The following is a 14,957-nucleotide window of genomic DNA, read 5'->3' as shown; positions in this document are numbered from 1 at the left end:
AAAATGTGCTATATAAATAAATGTTGTTGTTGTTGTTGCACAAGGAGGGCAAGACACAAAAGGTCATTGCTAAAGAGGCTGGCTGTTCACAGAGCTCTGTGTCCAAGCACATTAATAGAGAGGCGAAGGAAAGGACAAGATGTGGTAGAAAAAAAGTGCACAAGCAATAGGGATAACTGCACCCTGGAAAGGATTGTGAAACAAAACCCATTTAAAACTGTGTGGGAGATTCACAAAGAGTGGTCTACAGCTGGAGTCAGTGCTTCAAGAACCACCACGCACACGTATGTAAGACATGGGTTTCAGCTGTCGCATTCCTTGTGTCAAGCCATTCTTGAACAAGAGACAGCGTCAGAAGCGCCTCGTCTGGGCTAAAGACAAAAAGGACTGGGCTGCTGCTGAGTGGTCCAAAGTTATGTTCTCTGATGAAAGTAAAGGACCATGGTATCCCTGTTCTTGATTGGCCAGCAAACTCGCCTGACCTTAATCCCATAGAAAATCCCAACAATTCAGAAGAGCTGAAGGCCACTATCAGAGCAACATGGGCTCTCATAACACCTGAGCAGTGCCACAGACTGATCGACTCCAGACCACACCGCATTGCTGCAGTAATCCAGGCCAAAGGAGTCCCAACTAAATATTGAGTGCTGTACATGCTCATACTTTTCATGTTCATACCTTTCAGTTGGCCAACATTTCTAAAAAATCCTTTTTTGCATTGGTCTTAATTGATATTCTAATTTTCCGAGATACTGAATTTGGGACTTTCATTAGTTGTCAGTTATAATCATCAAAATTAAAAGAAATAAATGTTTGAAATACATCAGTCTGTGTGTAATGAATGAATCTAATATACAAGTTTCACTTTTTGAATGGAATTACTGAAATAAATCAACTTTGTCATGATATTCTAATTTTATGACCAGCACCTGCAGGTATGGTGTTCTTTTCTTGAAAGCTTTGTTTTTTTTTAAATTTGTGAACACAGAAGTGATGTGATTTTCCAAAACGCTCCGGTTTTCTCTCATCTGAGCAGGATTGGCACCTCAACCACAGTCAAAAAAGAAAACCTCACACTATTCCAGTGGGGTGCTGATGTGTCACCCGTTGCATGACTGAAATCAGGTTCTAATCCGGGTGGTTTAACATGTGGTGGTTATGGTAAAGCGCTGTATTAGTTTATTCTCCCAACCTATCTCTGTCTGTCTGAGCAAAGGACATTCTCTTAGGAGCAATAGTTTCTTGTCAATATGCATTTTATAAAATTCCAGTATGGCTTTTTATGTTCTTCATTCAACAGTGGATTCCTCTTCCATTGAGCCCTCACTGTCACCCAAAAAGCGACAAATGGAGAGATCAGAAACCGATGGACATTTGACTTTGGAGTTCAGTTTGTATGAGTTTGGAAGTTATCCTTGGCTTATTGTTTACCATTCCAACTATATTTCTGCCGACTCTGGGGTCAGTTTTCCTCTTGCCACATCCAGGAAGGTTTGCTACAGTCCCACTGATCTTCTTAAAAACATCTGCTGTCACAGGAACAAAAAACTGCTTGGAGATTATCCTATAGCCTACTCATTTAACATGCCTGCATGTAATTTTCTTTCTGATCTCCTCAGAAAACTCTCTTTGCTTTCTCTTGTCCATGTTCAGTGTGGGACACTCGATGATACTAAGCAGCAGAGTAACTATTTTTTTTCCATTTACATTGTCTGAATGACGTGTGTGATGCTAATTAAAGATAAGAGCTAGTTTGAAAAATCATTCTAGTCCAACTAAATTTGATCTTTTCTAGGGATACCAATAAATGTACCCAGGCCTTTTTTTTAGAATATTTTTGTAGAATAAGCAATACTTTCTCACTTTTCACACTTGATTTGCTTTACTCGATGACATATCAAAAGGTATACAGGGAGCAACTGCTTTTCATTCAGTCACTGTAATCATTTTTCAGGAGGCATACAGAACTTTCTCAATGTGTTGTAAGGAACCAACAAATTTCCCCATGTCTGTATGACCACGGGCAAGTTACTTCACCTGCCTGTGCTCCAATTGTAAAAATAAAAGGACCAACCAATTGTATCTCACATGTTGTACGCTGCCTTTGATAAAGGAGTGAGCCAAGTAAAAACAATAATATTATTAGGTCACTGAAGCTTCTTACTCTTGGACATACTGTACACAACTGCACGAGGAAACTTTCCTGTATCAGATAAATTCCTTTTTTTTTTCTGCCTTTCCTACCGACTACCTATGCAGCCAGAGTGGGGGCTCTGAGGCTAGGGATCTGTAAAACATTGAACAACACTGAGAAAATCTTGATCAGAGAAAACTAAAATCGCAAGAATTCACACTATAGCCTTACGAATCGCTCTCTGTAAACACTTTTTCAATGAGTTTTAAACACCGGGAAAAAATGAACATTTGAAAAATCCTTAATTTATAATAAAGCTAACCATAAACAACCAAGAAAACTAACCTTTTATGAATGGAGTTCTGGCATGAAGGAAATGAGGAGGAACTGGTTGGAGAGGAGATTACAGTTTTGAGATAAAGTCTGTGAAGATGCGGGTTCGCTGCATGCTCCCATCTCGCTTCTGGTAGCCCTTAAACCCGTCACCGTCGGTAATGTTACCGATGAGCACGACAGTGAGGCACTACAATGGAGCAATCGGATGGTGCAAAAAGTGCCAAGTGTTTTTATTAAAATTAACAAAAACAACAATCAAAAACAAGGTCCAAATTAAAGTGCGGTGCTTTCAGAATCCTTCAATAAATAAATGATCCCATAAAAACAGAAGTGGAGGTTAAAATGCAATAGAAAAAAGTCTTCATTAAATACAACAAGATTAAAACAATGCTCAAAGCATCTCTTTAAAAACAAGCCCGTTGCATTCCTTAACTGCCTTCTCTGCCTTCTTTAACTGCCATCTCGCACTCTCTCTCATGCTCGCTCGCTGCACAGGGAGAGACTGAACACGTGCAAAATCATCGGCGCGTACGAACCAGAAGGGAAACTGGCTTGTTCGTCACCCGAGTGTGTGGTCATGAACAAAGTTTGGCAAAATTTTTGGTCATAACCCGATTTGTACGTAGTCCGAGATATTCGTGACCACTGTACATTAATTTCATGATATTCCTGCTCCCTGAAGATTTAGAAAGCTAAGATAAGAACTTGATATAATTTTCATGATGAAATGCATTAAAGAATGTATTAATTGTGTAGGGGCACAGTGGCATGGAGGTTGCACTGCTGCCTCGCAGCAAAGAGGTCCCAGGTGTTCCCTGCTTTGAATTTGCATGTTTTCCTGATGGGTTTACTCGGTGTGCTTCAGTTTCCTTTCACAGTCATGTAGGGTGTGGGGTTTTGTTATGCTATATTAACCCTGCTAGTGTATGTATTGCTCGTATTCACCCTGCGATATGCTGGCACCTCTTTCAGGATTTGCTCCTGCCCCTCACACAATGCTTGCTGGGATGGGTGCAATCCTGAATGGAGGGCATGATTAAAATGTATAACGAAGATTTTTTTTAAAGTTCTGAACACTCTGTGGTCTAAGTTTATAACTAGTTGTAATTTCACAAAGACGTTTATCGTGTGGTGATTGGTGATGTGGAGAAAAAAAGGATAGGAACTGGGGGTTTGGTATGTCAGATGGGGACAGCATACATGCAATAAAGAAAGCCCGCTCAGAAGAGCATCCATTTATTTCCGTGTTCGTGTCTCCAACCACCAGATCGCGAACCCAACATTTACACAATATTTAAGTTAAACCTGTGCAATTCCCATTCATATATCCAGTGTTTTGAAGCCTCGTCACACCTGCCATAAACTTTACACTGAATCTACACCTGGGGACCCCTTACTGCGAGGAAGCAGCACTACCGCCTCACTATTGTGCTTGTTTAGTACCTGCTTTAATGCATTTCATCATGAAAATATCAAGTATTTATCTTAGCATTCAAAATTTTCAGAGAGCAGAAATATCATGAAGTGAAAATGTATTCTGTGCAGCAATCCCTGCCCGCGCCTCCTCATAGTGCGTAGGAAGTCAGAAGCGCGTAGTGATTAACACTAGAATTACCAGAGCCTACGAAGAAACTCATAGATCTGTCCCACCTTAAATCGCTTCTTACCTCTCCATCAGCATCTTTTGTCCTGTAAATGTGTCAGTAAGCAGCCTACTATCACATCCCCCCCACCACCACACAGTTTTCTCAGCTCAAATCTATTTACCTGTGTGTCAGTTGCTTAGACTGAGAACTCAAGCAAAATGACACCTTTTATAAATACTATATCGTTATTTGGAATACATGCATTTCATGTGTGTTCCGTGTCTACAACATTCTATGTAAACACATCGTTAAAACAGAAACGTTTTTCATGTTTTAGTAATTGACAAAATTTAGACATGAAGTGTATAATGTGTGAAACCTGAAGTCCAAATATTAAATAAAAACTTTCACAAAAGGTACAAATATAACAGAACAAGTGTGCTTCTATTCAAAAATATAACTGCAGAAAAAGAACCCGCGTTAGGGTGCGACATCGACATGCATTTGCCACGACCGCTTCGGTGGCGCAACGGTATCACGAGTCCGTTTTGAGAAGTGAGCTGCTCTTATTCTTACTATCTTAGAATAAAAACATACATTTGATTTCAGTCTGTAACAGCCAGTGTAAATTTATGATATTTGTAAACGTTAGCTTTGTTTTGTTTTTGTTTTTTTTAATTCAGTTTTATTCTCTTAGTCACGTTCATGACCTCAGCCCACCTCCCCATCTGACACTGCTGTTTTCACATAAAGATGCGCTATAACAGAGGTGAACTCAGATCATGACGACGATTCTACATTGGAGAAAGAATGCACTTTTGCCGTCGCTGTACTTTGTATATGTACACGGGAAGCTCTGCAGTCTACTTGTGACTTTACGCTGTAGGAAGTAAAAAAATAAAAGGTAAATAACATTCGATCTGGCTCTTATATACAAAGTATAGCGACACAGCTTCCACCTGCAGCTATAGACTCTCCAGTATGCAAGCAACTCTCCAGTACGCAAGCGACTCTCCAGATCTGGACGGTGCATCTGTCCAAAACATTAATATTTATATGTTACTTACATAAAAGCCAGATCAAATGTTATTTACTGTGATTTTTTTACTTACTTCTTACGACATAAAGTCACAAGTAGACTGCAGAGCTTCCTGTGTTTGATCGACGTGCTCAAAAAATACGTGTAATGCCACGTGACACTTTAGTATGCAAGCAATGGTACGAGAATGCAGTCAGACTTCTTTTTTGAGCACATACACCGTCCAGATCTAAACACTAGCGCGGAGAGTCGCTTGCGTACTGAAGAGTCTATAGCTGCAGGTGGAAGCTGCCGTCACTGTACTTTGTATACAAGAGCCAGATCGAATGTTATTTACTTATTTACCTTTACTTATTTACTTACTTCCAACAGCGTAAAGTCACAAGTAGACTGCAGAGCTTCCCATTGCATGTACATAGTATTGCGACGGCAAAAGTGCATTCCTTCTCTGATGTAGGACCGTCATCATGATCCGAGTTCACCTCTGTTATAGCACGTCTTTATGTTAAAACAGCAGTGACAGATGGGGAGGGGGGGTGGGATCATGAACGTGACTAAGAGAATAAAACTGAAAAGAGAAAAAAAAAAAGCTAACCTTTACAAGTATCATAAATTTAAACCAGCTGTTACAGACTGAAATCAAATGTATATTTTTATTCTAACATAGTAAGAATAAGAGCAGCCCATTTCTCAAAAATGGACTCGTCCGGTCTTGAACTCATGAACTTTTGATTATCAGTCAATAGTCGAAGCAGTCGTACCAAATGCGTGTCGATGTTGTACCCTAACGTGGGTTCTTTTTCTGCAGTTATATTCTTGAATAGAAGCGCATTTGTTCTGTTATATTTGTACCTTTTTTGAAAGTGTCTATTTCACATTTGGACTTCAGGTTTCACACATTATACATGTCTATCCATCCATCCATTTTCCAACCCGCTGAATTCGAACACAGGGTCACGGGAGTCTGCTGGAGCCAATCCCAGCCAACACAGGGCACAAGGCAGGAACCAATCCCGGGCAGGGTGCCAACCCACCGCAGACTTCATGACTACATTTTGTGAATTACTAAAACATGAAAAACGTTTCTGTTTTAACGATGTGTTTACACAGAATGTTGTAGACACGGAACACACATAAAATGCATGTATTCCAAATAATGATACAGTATTTATTATAAAAGGTGTCATTTTGCATAACTTCTCACTTTATACAACTCTAAGCAACTGACATGCAGGTAAACAGACTTGAGCTGAGAAAACTGTTTGGTGGTGGGGGGATGTGATAGTAGGCTGCCTGCTGCTTATCGACATATTTACAGTACAAAAGACACTGATGGAGAGGTGCGAAGTGATTTAAGGTGGGACAGATCTACAAGATTTTTCGTAGGTTCAGGTATTTCTAGTGTTAACAACTAGGTCGGGGCACTCAACATAGGGCATTTAATGTGCTACATTAACTTATGACGGGGTTTGAGAAAATCTAGTAAATTAAACAATGCTTTTAGGGTGAAGTTTAGTTTACGACATTCTATTTAATTGAGAAAAAAAACTATGAGAATAATGTGAAAATGCCGACTTTAATCTCAACAAACGGCAAGAATAAAGTGGAAATGTCAACTTTATTCTCGACATAGTTTTTTTTCTTCACTGTGGCCCTAATACGCCTCCGTAGGGCTATACAACAAATATCATTATTGCAGTTTTATTATTTTATATATATATATATATATATATATATATATATATATATATATATATATATATATATATATATATATATATATATATATATATATCTTAGCTTGAACCAAGGTCCATATTAATGCAATTTGCCTTAATGATGGTTCAGTTGGCAAAGATATCTCACCAAGTTGCACTTGTTTTATTTTATTTTTATTTGGCGAATACTGTGTAATGCACTTGGGCTTGAAGTCTTGAAGTAATAGTATTACTGGAAGTTGCACTATTATTTATTTTATTGTTATTATTTGTTAATTTAAATATTATGCCATTTAATGATGGTAAAGTTGTTTAAAAAGTCACTTTAACATGTACGTGGACAGAGACTGTTAACATTAACAGAAAGTGTAGTTGGTTTACAAAAAAATATTCACTATTTAGTCCTTTTCTAAGATATGTTCAGTGCAGTACAACTTTTGACAAGCACCTCTGAATATTTTATGAAGTCTAAATGCCTCTTTGGATGGTGGAAAATATAATTGTCAAAATTTTATCAATAAAAAGGTTCTATATTTTGAATGCAACGGTCATGCAATGTGATTCCTTCTCTTCATTAGTGCCACCCCCTTGAAAACGATCACTTTATAGGGCCATGCAAGCCTGTATTAATACTTGTTTTTTTGTACAATGTACAATTCTCATGACAGTGGAATAGGTTATTCTTAGCCAGTCTTCAGCAGTAATTACAGGCAAAAATGTGGTTAAAATCCACTCTTGCATGCGAAAAAACTACCATCAAATACTGTGAAACCGGTATAATTTTGAAAAATACCGTAATATAGAATTTTGGTCATACCGTCCCACACTAATGTACAGTATATTCAAATCAGTGCTTGCAGTGGATATAATTAACACTAGAATCCTGGAAACCTACGAAAAAACGCGTAATCCGGGCCACCTTAAATTCTTTCGCACCTCTCCTCAACAGCGTCTTTTGTTTTGCAAATGTGTCCTTCAGCACAAGCAGCCTGCTATTCCATAAACCCCCAACCCAAACTGTCAGCATGACACTGCCAGATCTAAATACTAGCGTGGCGATTTTTGCTCGCACACTAAAGTGATTTTAGCTCTAAGTGGAAGTCCCATTGTACTTATGGTGCCAAGCAGAGCTCCGTTGCGGTGCAGCAGTCTAGTGACCGCGAAAGCATTATGAAGAAGCTGTCAGTTGTTATGGTTCTGCCTATGGCCTGTCTGATAGCGATCAGGGAAATTGTATCTTTTATTGCTGGTACAACAAATAGTTCTGAGCAGACATAAACCACAACACTAACTGTGGTCATCACTGCTCTTGTGAAAAGAATGAACATTAATGACATCAACTCTGAGAGGGAAAGGCAAGTTCGTTGTACCAAGTAAACGTCATTGACAGAATAAAACTGAATAATAAAAAAAGCCAACTTTTACAAGTAGCTCAAATTTACGTCGGGTGTTACAAACTCAAATCAAATGTATGTTCTCAGATTCAAACCTGGAGCCTAACTGTTATATGGCAGCAGTTCTTACCTCTCCCCCACCTAGGAATACATATCAACTTTATATTTATTGACATTTAAGCTTGGGTTTTTAACTCATTGACAGCAACATGTAAACTGAATGTTTTTTTTCCCTTTGGTTATACTCTTGAATAAAAAAAGAATGTGTTTATTTGAAATTATTATTAGTATAACATGGAAAAACTTTGTTTTAGGTATGTGTTCAGCATTTCTTGCCTCACATTTTGTGTCATCCTACACTTACACAGATCTCTGTAGATACGGACCACACATGAAATTAATGTATTCCAAATAACAATATATTGTTTACCCTCTACAACTCCAGGTAATTCACACCACGATAAAGAGACTTGAAGAGGGAGATATTTGCAACTGACTACAGCTCGGTTAGGGGGTATTGGGGATGAGATGAGATAGCAGGCTGTTTGTGCTGACTGACACATTTGCAAAACAAAAGATGCTGATGAGAAGAGGTGCAAAGGAATTTAAAGTGGCCAGGGATTACGTGTTTTTTTGTAGGCTTAAGATACTCTAGTGTTAAGTGCTGATACTTTAGGTGTTACACTGATATAAGGAAGGAGAAAAAGCTGCTAGAGAAAAAGCGGACTGAAAGAAAGAAAGTATACAAAGTTAAAATGGACTCCCTGGAGGCCAGAAAAATCATAGAATTAAAACAAAACTGAGTGCCGCTATGAACAATGCCGCATATACTCTCTCTGACAAACAAGCACCAAGTACTTTTAGAAAATGAATTATTCAACAAAAGTCTGTCAAGTAAATCTACTGAGACTCCATTATACCACCAGTTCTACATCTGTATAATACCTCACTGTGACCTTGACTGCCAAGTCAAAACTTTTTTCTTTTGAAGTTTCTTGCTTTATAGTCATTCCAGTGAGTGTTCAGGCCCAATTTTGATTTATTTACTTATTTATCTACCTATTTATGTATTTTTCTTTATTTATCCTCCAATTAGCTGTAAACCACCCAATCTCACTGAGATTTCACAGGTGGTGAACCAGCTGATTTGAGGAAAGGCTGCAGGGATCTGTGGTATGCGGGGTGAACTTCTCCAGGCTGGTGGTAAGACTGTCCTCTTGGCATTGCAAGTAATCTTTGCTTCCATTTGAGAGACTGGCATCATCCCAATTGACTAGAAAATGGAACTTGTACTAGAAAGGGAAGGGTGATAGCCTGGATTGCAGCAACTACAGGGGCTGTTCTTGGTGCTGAGCAAGGTCCTTGCTAGGGTCATCCTCAATAGGATCCGTGATCACTTGCTCACGTACCAGCAATTGGAACAGTCTGGTTTTACGCCTAAGAAGTCTACCATCGATTGCATCCTGGCACTGAGGGTTCTCATGGAGCGCAAACGCAAATATTGGCAGAGTTTCTTTGCAGCCTTTGTCGATTTTTGTAAAGCACTCGACTCAGTTGATCGAGCTGCCCTGTGGGACATCCTGAAGGTTCGCGGGATCCCCTCGAAGTTGCTGGATATCATAGCCGGCCTGTACACTGGTGCTGTGCAGAGTGGAGGCAGAATCTCTGTTTTAACCCAGTTGATTCTGGGGTTTGTCAGGGGTGTGTACCTACTCCTACTCTGTTCAATGCTTGTATAGACTGGGTGTTGGGCAAGGTCGTGGGGTCCAGCAGCTGTGGAGCATTTGTTGGTGAAGTAAGATTCATGGATCTTGACTTTGCTGACGATGCTGTGATTTTCGCATAGTCAATGGAGGCTCTGATCGAGGCGCTCAAGAGACTGAGCATGTGAGTGTCCTGTATAAAAAGCAAGATCCAGGCCTTTAATGGCCTCTTGGGCACAGCCATAAGCAGTGTGTGTTTGCAGAGAAAGTGTCAACCTTGTCAAGAGGTTTACTTACCTTAGCAGTGACATTCATGTCTCTGGTGACTCTTCCTATGAAGTCAGTAGATGGACTTGGAGAGCGGGGGGGTAGTAGGGCGGGGTCATGAGGTCGCTGGAAAGAGGTGTGTGGCACTTCCGATATCTATGCAAAAGGATGAAGGTCCAATTCTTTAGAATCCTGGCACTTCCTGTCTTGCTATATGGTTGTGAGACAAGGACGCTATCCAGTGACCTGAGATGAAAACTCGACTCGTTTGGTACTGTGTCTCTCCGGAAAATTCTTGGGTACTGTTGGTTTGGTTGACTTTGTGTCAAATGAGCGGTTACTCACGGAGTCCTGAAAGAGGCACATTATCTACATTGTGAGGGAGCGTCAGTTATGGCACTACGGCCATGTGCCGCATTTCCCCAACGTCAACCCCCATGCCCCCACCCCCGGAGGAGGGTCATTTCCAGAGGGTGGGACTGGACCATGTCTTTGCATAGGGGGTTGGCAACCAGGATCCAGAGTTGTTTCGTCGTGTAGTGGGTGCAGCAAAATGCACTGTGCCAGTGCATTTGACTTGATTTGGAAAAGTCAAATTTCTTACCAGGGAAAAATAAAGTTTTCTCTATCTATCTATCTGTTATGCACTAACATGAAGATCGAGGAGCAGATTAGAAAATTTTAAATTCAAACAGCACTATCCAAGACCCACATTTCTCCTTGGAGTGTGCAGAACCACAATCAGAGTAGGATGGGAGGGGGGTATCAGTTTTCAGAGCTGCAACCGCTGGAGGTCAACAGAGTGGAACGGATAACCAAGTCAGTAGTCAACAGCAAACAAACAGCACTTTCTAATCGAATGAGCTTCGCCAAACCTTTTTTTCCATTTTGACAATGTGACCATGCATCTGTTTAGTGTCCAACGCACTACTTAATTTTTAGTAACTCATCCATCCTATTGGCTAGCTATTTAACTAAACAAGAGATACTGTTTTTGTTGATGTGTGAGTGAGATTTCATAAGTTTACCTTCAGAGACAGCATTCCATATTGGTGAATACTGACAACATTGCAGAGATCATAGACTAATTACTTTGGATAAGAATTTTATTTTTACTATTACAAGTTTTTCACATTACTTTGCTTGGAATTCAAGGTGTTGTACAAGGCTACTCTCACTAAGATTATTTTTTTTTACAAATATTCAATTAAAAAAAGAACAACTTGTTAACTCACACACACAGCATCGTTCATTACTTTTGTCAAAGCCTTTTTCAACTGTGGGGGTGCTTTCAAATTTGAAATTGTTTTTTGACTTTTTTTTTTTTTTTTTAAATCGTAGTAGGACAAGCAAACTTCTAAATATTGGGATATATGTTGCTTATTGTAAAAATATCTGAAAACGTTGTGAAATATGTCTGCACCATCATCCACTTAGCATTACAAAATAGATACTCTGTTTCAAGTCTAGGTGGGTACAAAAAAAGGTGGCAGTTTCCTAAGCACTTATGTTCTGTCATTCCAGTGTCTTTCTAGTGTTCTAAAACAATTTTAAATACATTAAACAACTTAGAGCTTTAAGTAAGCAAAGAGTCTGTAAAAAGAATTTACTAAATAAAATTTAACCAAAGGTCAAACAAATTACAGCTTACCTTGCACGAATTTTCAGTATCACTTGCAGGATATTTCAAAAATCGCAAAACTTGAGAGCGCTGTAAAAGAAAAGAAAAATGACCAACTCAGATAAAACAATGCAACTAATCTAATTTTAAGAAAATGACCTTAACATCACTTCGTTGAACCTCTGGTAACAATTTGCCTCAGTTAACATTTTACTTTTACAGTGGAACCGAAGCAATTTCCCCCATAGGATTGTATGTAAATACAATTAATCCGTTCCAGACGGTACGAACTGTATGTAAATATATATTTTTTTAAAGATTTTTAAGCACAAATATAGTTAATTATACCATAGAATGAACATCGTAATAGTAAACTAAATGTAATGACATTGAATAACACTGAGAAAACTTTGAACAACAGAGAAAACATTGCAAGAGTTACGACCCGATCGTCTGTAAACAGTTTTTTTTTTTAATGAGTTTTAAACACAGGGGGAAAAAGAACATTTGAACAAATCCAAACTTTATTTAAAAACCAACCATAAGTAACCAAGAAATTAACATTGCAGGAGTTCACGCTAATAGCCTTACAACCCGATCGCTGTAAACACTTTTTTTTTTAAATGTAAGCACAGGGGGAAAAAAATGAACTTTTGAAAAAAGAGAAAAATAACATTACAACAATTCACGCTACAAAACGAAAAATGAACATTTGAGAAATCCGTAAATACAAAAACTAACAATAAACCACCAAGAAAACTTACCTTGCATGAGTCGAGTTCTGGCATGAAGTTAGGAGGAACTGGGTGGAGAGGAGGCAGTGTTATCCCCAGAAATTTTTTCCAGCCGGGTGGCATGAAAAAGTAGCCGGGTGGGGCGGGACGGGTAAATTTGGTGGGGGGGAAAATTAAATGTGCACTATTTTTATTAGTTAATTATTATTAATTTTCTAATGCTCAATATGACTTCCTTTTTTAAGGTTTGACACTTGCGCCAGAATATTTTTATTAAATTTAATAAGCATCCTACTCAGGATCCTGCAACCCTAACAAAATAAATTGTTATGACATAAACCAAAAGGCACAAGTATTGTCGCTGTTGGGAAGAAAAGTAAAAACAATGAAAAAAAAAGTATGGGAAACCTAATGAAGAAAAATTTTAAAATATTCTTCAAAGCCAACTTGCATATGCAGAAGGTGTCTTCAGTTAAATATTTATTCTTCTTTTCTTCCTAGAAGCCCAGTTGTCTGCAGCTTTTCCATAATCAAAGTCCCCAGGATCTAGGCCCTCCAAGGAATGGTGGCTCTGAGGCTAGGGATCTGCACTTGCAATCGGAAGGTTGCCAGTTCGAATCCCATAAATGCCAAAAGGGACTCTGCTCTTTTAGGCCCTTGAGAGCAAGGCCCTTAACCTGCAATTGCTGAGCTCTTTGAGTAGTGAAAAAAGCGCTATATACATGCAAAGAATTAATTATTATTATTATCAGCATGAGATTATTTAGTGTGCTTTGATTCATGTGATTTCTCAAACATGTCTTGATCCTTTTAAGGGCAGAAAAACCCCTTTCACATTCAGCAGTGCTCACTGGGATCACTAGCTCAATATGAGGTAATCTGGCTAAATTTGGAAACAACTCTTAGAGCTCTGATGTCGTTGCCATTTTTAACAAAATGTTTTGGACTGAAGTCTTTGTAAGATTGACTTCTGATCATTTTTGACGCAACTGTCCATCCTTGCCTGCTACTTTAATATTATAAAATCGAAAGGCCACCATTCTTGGAGTAATGATTGAAAAGAATGTGTTATAGCGGGTCCACAGCTTCAAAAAAAAAAAAAAAAAAAGTCCAGTTTTAAATCAATACAGACGTGTTGAGTTAATGAGGTAGTTGGGGCGAGTCGTACCTGCATGTGCAGGTTCGATCATTTTCAATTGCTTCATTGGCTTCCTGCTATCTGGCCACCTGAAAGGAGAAGACCGCACGAGCTGTGGCACTGTAGGGGCTAGTTCGCCCCACTGAACATCCAGGTGGAGTGTGGCGAGCAAGGCAGGTGCCCTCCCTAGGCTTCCGAGCGGTGACCATGTGAGTGCGAAGGAAGTCGGGAGGAGAGCCAACCTCGTACGGTCTGGCCATGATGCCTGGAGTCAGCCAAGATGTAGGTCGGCCAAAAGGAGCTTGTGGCTGCTGAGTCTCAGCCGGGTATACGAGCAATGGGTGCACCGGGGAGAAAGAAGGAGGTGGACTGAGATCAGGAGGTTATACTGCATTTTAACCACAGATTTTTTAATGGATTTATTTATTGATTTTTATTTCCACTTTTTATTGGATTTTTTTTATGGATTTATGTGTACTTTTTGGGTATTTTACTTTTTTCATAGTCCAGCAAGCTTTCTTTTCGAATTCTTGTGCATGGCACGCTTACCCAAAGTAACTCCATCCTTGGGGGGCGTTTAATTGAATATTTCCTGCACAATGAGAACAACATACCATTTTCTTTGACCATTAGCCAATTAAAATTTTTAAACCATTATTTGTTTATGCCGGATAAGCGGTGCTTAGATTTATCAATTGGTAGAGTGTGTGCGGAAGAGATTTCCCCTGATGGACCAGCCTCTGCAATGTCTTTGTCTGAAAGTGCCACATCAGTAGTTGACACTGTACCTTCATTAGTTTGTGCCGTGTCTTTTCTGAAAAAAACTGAGCAGTATTGTTTTCTGAACACTTTTTTTACCCAAGTTGGTAAAACATTTGGAAAAAATATTAAAAGTACCTATGAATAAGACTTTTGAGTGGGAAAGTGGGAGCCTGTTGGATATTCAATGCACACTTGCACTACGGCAGGGAAAGATATGAACAAAAATAGGAATGGCAGATGGGTCACTTTAAAAAAACCCTCAGCAATTCAGTGACAAAACTTTTGCTCAGGACACAGTGTGTGCTGCAAGGGTTTCTGCACACTTTTTGCAATATGGACGCAGGTGCAAATATGAGCAAATATAAAAACGGCAGAGGGAGTCACTTTAACAGTAACCACAGTGAGTGCTACAAGGATTTTTGCACACAAAACACAGCTAATGCTTAAACAACTGGAGATATATATATATATATATATATATATATATATATATATATATATATATATATATATATATATATATAT

The 14,957-nt window shown here is 39.0% G+C and overlaps 1 protein-coding gene across 1 annotated transcript in view; it reads right to left on the bottom strand.

The window, feature by feature from the left end:
• ippk (inositol 1,3,4,5,6-pentakisphosphate 2-kinase) overlaps window positions 1-14,957 on the bottom strand; it is a 130,980-nt gene that overhangs the window by 97,424 nt on the left and 18,599 nt on the right. Inside the window, exon 2 of the mRNA XM_039770856.1 lies at window positions 11,829-11,888. Within this exon, the coding sequence (XP_039626790.1) occupies window positions 11,829-11,888 (60 nt within the window). The remainder of the gene's footprint in view (window positions 1-11,828; window positions 11,889-14,957) is intronic.

Source organism: Polypterus senegalus, chromosome 12 (assembly GCF_016835505.1).
Source record: "Polypterus senegalus isolate Bchr_013 chromosome 12, ASM1683550v1, whole genome shotgun sequence".
In the NCBI taxonomy this organism is placed as follows: domain Eukaryota; kingdom Metazoa; phylum Chordata; class Cladistia; order Polypteriformes; family Polypteridae; genus Polypterus; species Polypterus senegalus.
This window is presented reverse-complemented; position numbering and strand designations above follow the sequence as displayed.